The 9,824-nt window shown below is 48.9% G+C and overlaps 3 protein-coding genes across 3 annotated transcripts; 2 read left to right on the top strand and 1 right to left on the bottom strand.

The window, feature by feature from the left end:
• Positions 1-2,296: 2,296 nt before the first annotated feature.
• PENARI_c102G06529 (uncharacterized protein) lies at positions 2,297-2,517 on the top strand (the record flags this gene model as incomplete). The annotated part of the gene is made up of 2 exons (XM_022637843.1): positions 2,297-2,305; positions 2,407-2,517. 2 exons carry the CDS (start codon positions 2,297-2,299, stop codon positions 2,515-2,517), a joined length of 120 nt encoding a protein of 39 aa, XP_022482301.1.
• Positions 2,518-4,904: 2,387 nt separating this feature from the next.
• Positions 4,905-5,259, top strand: PENARI_c102G12309 (uncharacterized protein; the record flags this gene model as incomplete). The annotated part of the gene is made up of 2 exons (XM_022637845.1): positions 4,905-5,021; positions 5,068-5,259. 2 exons carry the CDS (start codon positions 4,905-4,907, stop codon positions 5,257-5,259), a joined length of 309 nt encoding a protein of 102 aa, XP_022482302.1.
• A 3,513-nt stretch (positions 5,260-8,772) lies between these two features.
• On the bottom strand, positions 8,773-9,489 carry PENARI_c102G00486 (uncharacterized protein; the record flags this gene model as incomplete). The annotated part of the gene is made up of 1 exon (XM_022637841.1): positions 8,773-9,489. One exon carries the CDS (start codon positions 9,487-9,489, stop codon positions 8,773-8,775), a length of 717 nt encoding a protein of 238 aa, XP_022482300.1.
• Positions 9,490-9,824: the final 335 nt, after the last annotated feature.

Below are 9,824 nucleotides of genomic sequence, written 5' to 3'. Positions count from 1 at the left end.
AATGAGCCCTGTGATTGTAAAAATGTGCTCCCTCGCTGCCCTGAGCCCCGCGAGTGTAAAAGTGTGCTCCCTCGCAGCCAATGAGCCCTGTGTATGTAAAAATGTGCTCCCTCACAGCCAATGAGCCCTGTGACTGTAAAAATGTGCTCCCTCACAGCCAATGAGCCCTGTGATTGTAAAAATGTGCTCCCTCGCTGCCCTGAGCCCCGCGAGTGTAAAAGTGTGCTCCCTCGCAGCCAATGAGCCCTGTGATTGTAAAAATTCGCTCAGTCATGCAAGACTTGGCTCGCCAAGGTCTTGTTATGGCTCCCCAGCTATGTGCAGGCACCTCTCCGTGGTGCTGGGGACCAGTATTCGAGTATTCCAAGAGTATTCGATGAAGCAAAGACCTGCCCAACAGATTTTATAGTCTGTCTCCTATCCGAAGAACCACCATTGGATAGATAGAATGAATATAGATCATCCCAAAATCAATCACCAAGTCGTAAGATTCAAACTGGGCTTCCCTCGTTAGCGACCGGTATTCCCACTTTTTCTGCCTTTTCCGCGGTCCGATAATCCCTTCGCAGCAATGGAAAATGGCATCTTTCATTCAGGTGTAGAGTAAACAGAGTTGTTGCGCGGGGATGCTTGTTCTGATAGAATGTACGTTGTGATGAGAGTTGAGAGTTGGTGAGGGTTGGTGAGAGTTGATGTGTTGATGTGTTGATGTGTTGATGTGTTGATGTGTTGATGTGTTGATGTGTTGATGTGTTGATGTGTTGATGTGTTGATGTGTTGATGTGTTGATGTGTTGATGTGTTGATGTGTTGATGTGTTGATGTGTTGATGTGTTGTTGCTCAGTGTTAATGTCGATGTGGTGAAATGTGTGTACCCAAATATCACTGTTATAGTGAATGGTCGGGCGGTGAAGGGAGGGGTCGTCAACGTCTCATGGAGGCAGCGCGGTTTCTTGCCATGTCACCCACATTATAGAAACTTCAATTGCATTTTTTTGATTCCGCAAAGCAATTTTGATCTCTGTCGGTCACGCCTTGACTACGGCCTCCAACTCAATTGAGATGATCTAATTCCAGATTTGTTCAACTATGGTCACGCAATATACTGTACACTCAAGATCAGAACTACGAAGTGTAGCGCCATGTGATGTATCTCGAAAATCCGAATCATGGTTTCAATTCAAGATGATTATGCGGTAGGCTCAGTTCCTTGCGTCGCCAAAGAAGTTGCTTGAGATGACTATTGCTAGTCACTCGAACCTATTCTACACTAGAATGCCTACATTATAGAGCGATTGCGAGAGTGAGAGTTTCTTTCTCTCGAGGTTAACATGTCATTGGTAGCTTTGGCTCGGGAATATCTGATTCGCTCCTACAGGTAGGAGCCGTCGCATCTCTGTGAATAATATCCCGCCAGTAAATCCAAACAATCTCTCGTAGAAGTCCACTACAGCGATGAAGAAACGGTCGTTAAATATTCCCCACTACATGCGATAAATCATGCTCCGCTGATGATATAGCATGATTGAATTCCGATCGGGGCCCAACGAGCCATCTGAAATCAGAACTGGTAAAGACACTCTCCACGACCACCGCTCAGGACCTGGTGATATTTGTACAGGGGTGTTCTCATCCACGTGTGACCCTAGCAGGCATCCGCTCAAATCCTCCCCAAGCAAACATAACATGAGCGCTTATTGGGGTAGATAATTCAGTAGACTGTACGGGGCATTCAGAGGTCCTACAACCCGAGGGCTCTTGTGGTGCTGTTACAGACATCAAGCCCACCTTCACGGTGAATTGCTCAATAGCGATATGCCAGATATCGTCTTGGGCGCGATGACAAATACATCATAGATGATCAAAGCACAGTGAGCTCAGAGACGTAAGAAATCGGTGATTTTCTGGCAAGACCTGCTTGCGCCGCCAGTTGCGATATGTTAGACGACAGTCTCAATGGACGAAGGATACTGGGTAGCTTGACTGACCTGCAGCTGCAGTGACCCTTAAGGTGTATGGGCTTTGCAAATTGTGCTCGGGCTTGGATAGAAAAGCGCAGGCTTCGGCATCTAATCAACCAAGCTTTGGTCCAATAGTGAGAAAGTATACACTTCTAATAGCATGCAGGTCCGTGTATGTCCGAATGATTCGTTGCCGCTCGTTCGTACATGTCGACAAGCTCAGCAACGCGGAGAGGAAGAGGATTCAGGGGGACTCTATCAGACGTGGTTCTTGGGTCATGGGTCCTCTCTTTCGTTTGGCCGTCCTCGGTTTTATCCATCGATTCGAAACCGACATGGCTATGGTTAGTCCATTCGGCTAGAGATGACGGGACTTTCGCCTCACCTTCTCCTTGCACGCAAACTTAAACTAACAACCTGGCCGTCTGCGAAAGTACGGCTCAAGCAAGACGAAACATCGGCTCCCCAGGCTCGAGAGACGCAGACACCATCCAAGGACAACGATGGTCACCCACTGGACGCCGGGGATCCGAGCCGCAAGCAGGCTATCCTATGAGGGTGTTCGAATGCCGAGAGACGGACACTGCTATACGCTCCATTGGGTCTTGCATCAGGTAGGCATACCAACGCATGATCTGATGAACTAAATCCACTGGGAGAAAGTCGAGGTAGCGATCATCGATGCCACCAGTAGTCATGTGGAAGAAACAGAGTATACGATGGTGTTGGTGCAGGGGAGGTCGAGCAGACAAGACATTTGCTCGCTTCGCATTCGTGTGTGAGAATCTGAGGGTGTCTCCTGTTGTGAGATCCGAGTCAGCAAGTGTTGATCCAGTTGGACGAGGTGTCGTGCTTTACGTTGATCATGAAGAATTCCCCGAGTGTACAGCTGAGACAGATGGTCAATTAGGATCGTCATCATACTTGCTTACCAACTAGATCACTGCCAATTCTGTTCTGCAATGCAGTCACAAATATGCCATGCTGTATCCAGGTTCATCGCACTCTCCGAATGTCGCTTCGAGAAGCCGCGCTGGATGTACCGGGCAAGTTCACAAGATGGGAAAGGCGCGCGACGAACCCACCTGTGACAAGAAATTATACAGTCCTATTGGGAGCCTGCTTCGTGTAGAGGCACTCCGTTGTTGAGGGTGTGAAGGCGGTGAGGAGGGCGGAAGACGCGACGGCGCGTCTGCCCCTTGGTCGTATCTGATTCGGCGCGAATAGGTTATTCGCCATAAGATTTCCGCGGTTGGCGATCGGCTGCTCCTACAACGGCAGAGAGATGTCAGTGGTGTTCGCGTCTAGGACACAGACTAGGCACAAATCATCAGACCCAGCGCAGCAAGAGGCGCGATATTCCACTGACTTCATCGTGGACAACGAACGTCTGGAGCTTATGCATCCTGCTGTTAGCCCCCGGCCTTGGTTTGCAGTATTTCACATAGGACATGTTGCATGGTTTGAAGTGACAGGGCCAGAGATGGCGTGTAAGCCATGACCCTGCGCGGAGCACTGACTGATTGCTGGTTCGGACTAACTTTGGTGCGCTGTCAACGGTTTCCTGTCTATCGTTAGCTTGTCGATCGGCGAGACAATGCATGACTTACATGTTCTGCAAGAAGACACCGAAAAGGGTTCTGTGGCTTTGCGCGTGCATTGGACGAAATGCATGGGTCTTTGTTTCGCATCGTGTCTGAAGTCAGTCTAGTTTCGGACAGGGTCGCGCTGAAATCTACACACCTGTATGAAAATCGCTCTTTTGCATCGATATTCGGGGGCGGGACAGTGGTCGGCTGCTATGGTGGACAGATGTTCGCATAGATACATCGACCGTCTAACCCAAATCTGCTTCTTTGATCGGCTGGCATAGGTGGCATAGTGGATCTGGTGGGAATCACATTCTCACAAGCCCTTTCTAGCTTGTCGGCCCGCGATTTATCCATAGATGTCAGTACAGTGGGTATTCCAGTAGGGTCAAATGGAAGACTTATCAGGTGCCTCACCGAAGGCCTGCTCGACTTTGCGCAATAAGTGACAGTATTGTGAAACAAATTGCCGGGGGGAGAGGGCGTATTTATAGGCTTCTCGGCTCCTGTCGCGTATGTGCTCTGCTAGGGAGCAAACGTTGGACACGATGCCTATCCAAAGTGAGGTCTGTTGCAACCTATGCCTTCGTTCTACCGCAACTATTTGCAGCGGAATTCTGGTGTCATCTTAGATGCCCAGCGGAAAAAAAATGCTAGAGCCGTGTTGTGAATGGGTCAAAGTGAGTCGGTTAAGAAACGTTGGCTCACTGTTGAATCTACGGTCTTAATATCGAGGCAATAGAAGCTGTTCATTCTTTGATTTTACCAAGAGCGCTCACATTTTCATCCAAGGAACATGGAAATTTTCTGGCCTCGCTCGAGTGTTGATTGTCTGCGCTGTGTGTGGTTCTCTCCGTCTAGACTGCGGAAAGCGTTAGGCCGCGGTCGCGTGGGCGTGGGTACTCAACTCAACCCGTCAACCCGTTCAAGCTTGGCCGTCCTTGTTGACGGGAGTCAACTTTTGAACTTATGACAGGTGTTGAAATACGTTGTTCTTTGAGTGTCTGTTTCAATCCTCTGGATTTTAGTCTATTTACTTTTGGATTTCTGAGCTCTGAAACGAATGGGGAAAATGCGTTGTGATTGAATATATATCTCCTGGACCGTTCATCACCAGAAAGCCACTAATATGAGGCACATTCACCAACCATCAACACCACGAGATTGATCACCAGCACCATCATTAAACGGACTGCTAACAGACTGCTGAGATTGAAAAGCTGACTACGCTGATTGACTTTCGGGGTGAAAATGCGACTGAGTACCTAGCCACCTATGTCTGCTAGTCTATAAAAGCCTCCAAGAATTGATGGACATGCTATTGCCCAGATACTCGACTTTCCCCTACGATCAAATGGATGCCCCTAACAGCACGCCAGACCAGGAAAAAGGAGAACAACAGCCCAGTGCATTGCCAATCGTTTGTGAAAAAGACAATTCGCAAGAAGCTTCTGATCATGTCCCTCCACAGGTAAGTAAAGCGGCTCAGCTTCCAATGCTCTTGCTGACCATCGCAGCTCTCTCTTTCGCCACAGGAAGCAGAAACAAGACATACCTTGGCGACTGAGCCCTTTCAACCTATTCTGAAGGTGCTAGCAGACCTCGAACGCGATGATCCCAAGCCGCCTTTCCCGCGGCTCGACTTGTCAGACACTATCGACGCCTATGGGAGTCGTGCGTGTCCAAACACATCGAGTGCCAGAAGCTAGAGCAGAGCAATCAGATATTGAAGGAAGCTAGCACATACCTGACTCAAGAGAGGGACGGACTTCAGCTGCGCCACGACAAGCAGCTGTCTCGGCTGCGCTTTTTTCGAGCAGGCACTGGAATCATCTCGGGGTCGACTGGCTCGCGTACTCGATGAGTGGAACCACCTTCCAGACTCAATCTGGCAGGGCTGCCAGATATGGCAAGAGAAGGTTGAAGGATTGTATATTCTTGATTGTCCTATGTCTTTTACAACGTGGAAAATATGCAATGTCGTAATGAAGAGAATTATTGCATGGAGAGCAGCTTATGCTTTTTCGATTGTTCACATTAAGAAGGGCATATTATAGCCTTCATGGAATGTGTCTGCGAATAATCCCGCATGTTCTGGGACAATCCCACTTTTTGAATAACCCAACATATTATAAACAAAACTACGGATCCAGCGACAATGTGGGCTGTGTGGCTAGGGGAGGAAGTGTTGATTGACTGCGTCATCTCGCATTGCATCACGAGAGCTACCGGAAGTAGATGTCGCCAGCTCGTACAGACCACCAAACCTTCTCCTTAGTGACCGCTTCAACAATGCCCCTTTTGTTACGTACTGGAAGCATGGTCTTGAGGAGATGAAGGTCTAAGCTTCTGTAACTACGAGGCAAGCAATTTGTTTACACGGTAATGCATTCTCAGTTGATTGCCCGGTTAACGGACTCAATCTAAGTCAATTTAATGAATCCCGCAAGTCAGGTATCTATGATCGAGGCAATCTAGTCAGTATATTGTTTCTTATTAGCTTAATCAAGTGTCAATAAACAAAACGAGATTTTGCTTGTATTTCATACATTACTGGCCATATAGCTAGGAGGGCAACTAGCGCTTCTCCCTATATTAATCAGAGTGCCACGTTACAAGCCTGCAGCCGTGTTTTAAGGGGCCAGCTGCTTCCTATACTGATAAGCCACCAAGAGCCACCCAACTCAGGCGCTATACGTTAGCTCCAAGTCACGTATAGACAGGTATACCTCATGATCCTCAAGTATACAGGCAAGAATCATTTCAACCCTGCTCAGTGAGCATCAGGGGGAGTGAACCTCCGGCAGAACCCATTTACAGCCATTCTCAAGTCGCCTTGACCAGCACACACACCTTAGCGCGGATCATTAATTGGGCGGGTCACACTAAGTTGAGGGCCGCTGTGCAATGAAGTGTGTGAAGATATTGTATCTCTCCCCCGTAAAAATGCGTGCGAGGTTGACAATTACTGTACTAGGATATTACAGTGGCACGTGGCCAGCCCAATTAATGATTGGCGCTAGGGTCTTGGCAGTGGGGCCAGGAAAGAGTTTCTCAGTGTGTATTGGTCAAGGCGATTTCGAGAATCACTGTAGAGACTGTAAACAGTTTGCCTTTTCTCCTCCACCTCTCACGTAGTTAAAAGCCCATTCTTGGCCTGGTGTCGGAAGGTTTTGGCCTGGGAAGAAGCATCTTTGTAAAGTGCCTTCTTGCTATCAAGAGCATTAGACGACATGTGTGGATGTTTGGACACCAGCATCGCTTTGGTAATACGATAAGTTTCTCTTCACCTTTTCAAATAACAGTGTGTTTCCAAAGCAAGGTAATAGTGCTCCGCACGTTTCCAATCTAATTGCTGTCAGTGAGACATATCGATTCCACAGGGACATACAAACCATATCTAGCTCACAATAAGGAATCTTTGCAATGCATCACGATCAAATGGTGTGAATGTAGCCAATTTGAGTGTGGTTGTCTGTTGTTACTTTGTTACTTCGGGGTGGGTTTGTTACATATACTCCAGGTGGGACACGTATGTGTACTATCGATCCTGGGAGTAGATTCAAAGGAATCTCCCATCCATAAAATTCCTCGTATGGTTTAAATGGCATTAAATATTTGTTTGAGCCTACTGTAAGTTTAGGAGAGCCGCACTACTGCATGCTTCCAAAGATATTCCGCATTTTCGTCATTCTCGGTCAGTCCATTTCCGTTCATCAACATCTAAGATATAGCACGTAGTAGCGGGAGCTTGGCAAAAGGAAGCAATAAGAAATATTCTCTTGGCCTTATTGTCGATTCTAGGAGGTATGTTATCAAGTCACCGGCCACATTTTCGTAGCTGTTGCCCAAAAGTTTTGCTCTGTGTAAAGATTGCTCAAGCGCAATGTTGCAAAAACATCATACCCAAGTAAATTGAGTCGTCCAGGAATTAGACAGTAGTTCCAGGACATCGTACGAAGCTTGTAAGACTCTCCCCATCATCACTACCAGGAAACCGGTCACGTTCCTGTTGACGGTTGCATCAGTGCTAGGAATTCATCTCTTAACCCTAGGAGTTCTCTTACTCCCGGGGCCCACTGAAGCGTTTTTGGGAGCGAAGAAACAGCCTCTAGGAGTGTGAGGGTCTCACGTATACATAGAGGTGGCATGCTTCTATATCCTTGACAAGGAGCCACGTAGCCCCCAGGAAACCCGATGTAGCTTCTGGGGTCTGGTATCCCCACCTCGGGAAATCAAAGCCGCGTTCCTGTTGAAAACTGGTTGATTCCTGGAGGCGTAGGTGTGCCTTCTGGGAGTGGTCCAATGACGCAAATTTGTGAGCAGGGTTGGTGAAGGTGTTTTGTGAGAGCTTTCCGCGGTCTCGGAAGGCAGGTTATTGACTCTAGGACCCTAAAGTAAGCTCCCAGGGGCTCCACAGCTCCCAGATCTGGTCAATGTATTCCCAGAGCCAATTTCGTATTCAGTCAGGAACGTAAAGTGAAGATCCCAGGGCTAGATCTCATTTTCCTAGAAATAGAAATAGTCCCAGGATCTCAAGAGTATTTTCTAGGGGATAAACAGCTCCTAGAAATGCTTTTGAGGTTCCCAGGGCCAACATATTAGTGCCCAGAGTAAGTTAACAAGCACGAGAGTTTGTCAGTCTTTTGCCTATGGCTTTTCTACCAACAATCCCCACCTTCACGCGACACGGCTCCACTGAGACGAATCCTTCTCTGTTTCTTTGGTCACCGCCGTTAGGTATCATGAAAACAGAACTTTTATCTACCACTACAGTTTCGAGCTCAGACATTTTCGGAATCAGCGAAGCAGTCAATAGCTACTGGCTATGGTGTATTGGTGTCCAGCACTTACGAGATGAAACGGTCGCGTTGTACTTCGGAGTTTAACCATTGGTATTTCATTTCTTGCTAATTTGCTTCAAAATTCTATATCACGGCTATAACGGCTGTAACCTGTGATCACCTACGCTGAGTGGAATTGAGTCGTGCCGATCGGCGAAGCGGTGCAGCGGTGGAAGGTTGTCGCGGTAGATGAGTTCCTGCTAGTCTGGCTGAGCGACGGGGCCCACCAGTGGGAGATGGATCGCTTGCCGTGTGGACGGAATATGTCTCGGCATCCGACGAGGGATTCGTAAGGAGCGAATGATGGCATCTAGGGCTCCTTCGTTTCGGCTGCGGTCATCAGTGTCTTGGTCGTCTCAGAAATAAGGTCGTTCACACTTACCACACACAGCATGACGTGCCAAACCCTGTATCCCGCTTTTCCAGCCATTCTTCGGCGCACGACAGATGGCAGAGCGATGTGCACTGACCGCAGTGCAAGATCACGCTCTCGTCCGCATGGTCTTCATCCTCGGTCTGGCAGAACACACAGTAGATGCTGTCGACGTGGACGCTGTCGACCTCTTCACTCGAGGCGAGACTCTGGAGCGTCAATTCTTGGAAACCAGCCCGGATATTAGTTGCCGATGAGAGGATGGCTGGTCGGGCCGGTGAAACACGCCATGGAACGCTGTTCGTCCGCAGCATTGTGGAAGTCACGAATGGATTGAATGGCTGCACTGGCTCGGGGTTGGTTGACAGGCGCACCGGTGGTGGTGATGACCGGGTGTTGTCTGATGCAGGGCGTCGCCTGGAGGCTGACGATGTCTGACGCTGGCCCCGATGTACAATGACTGATGGAGAGGCCATTCTGGAGCCATGTGGTACTCGCGCCTGGTTGCGGACGGCGGCTTCATACCACTGCTGGCCAGCTTGGTCGACCTGCCGTTGCCGGTGCCATCTCGCGCAGAGGAAGTCTCTGGCGACATCACAGAGCTTGGACTGCAACGATGACAAGTCAAATGGCTCTCTGGCGAGAGTGGTCAACTTTTGATGGCCGATCTTGGTGTCTTCAACTTTGATCGAGTTTTTGCACGGCTCGCCTTTTTTCGTCATGCCGCAACAGGAGCCAGGACCGCCATTGGGGCTGACCTCTATCTCACAAACAAGAAACGGATTCCAAGGTAGCATGGTAGTTATTGAGGTGGTCGTCAAAGGCAGAAAATGCTTCGGATTGTGGTGGTGTAGGGCCATCACTGCGGCGTTCCCTCGCCAGCGTTATATGCCATCGCCGTGGGCTCCTTACCTACATGGCTGCGTGGCTGGCATGGAACAATTCCTTGAAACAGTCGGTACGTCGAAGAATGCATTCACACGCAGTATGCGCCGTATACAGCCGATCAGTGGCCTGCATGAAGGGATATCATTCCAGACCACTGCTGCAATCAGCT

This window comes from Penicillium arizonense (assembly GCF_001773325.1).
Source record: "Penicillium arizonense strain CBS 141311 chromosome Unknown PENARI_contig102, whole genome shotgun sequence".
Lineage (NCBI taxonomy): Eukaryota > Fungi > Ascomycota > Eurotiomycetes > Eurotiales > Aspergillaceae > Penicillium > Penicillium arizonense.
Note: the sequence above shows the minus strand (reverse complement) of the source record. Positions and strands in the feature narration are given on the sequence as shown.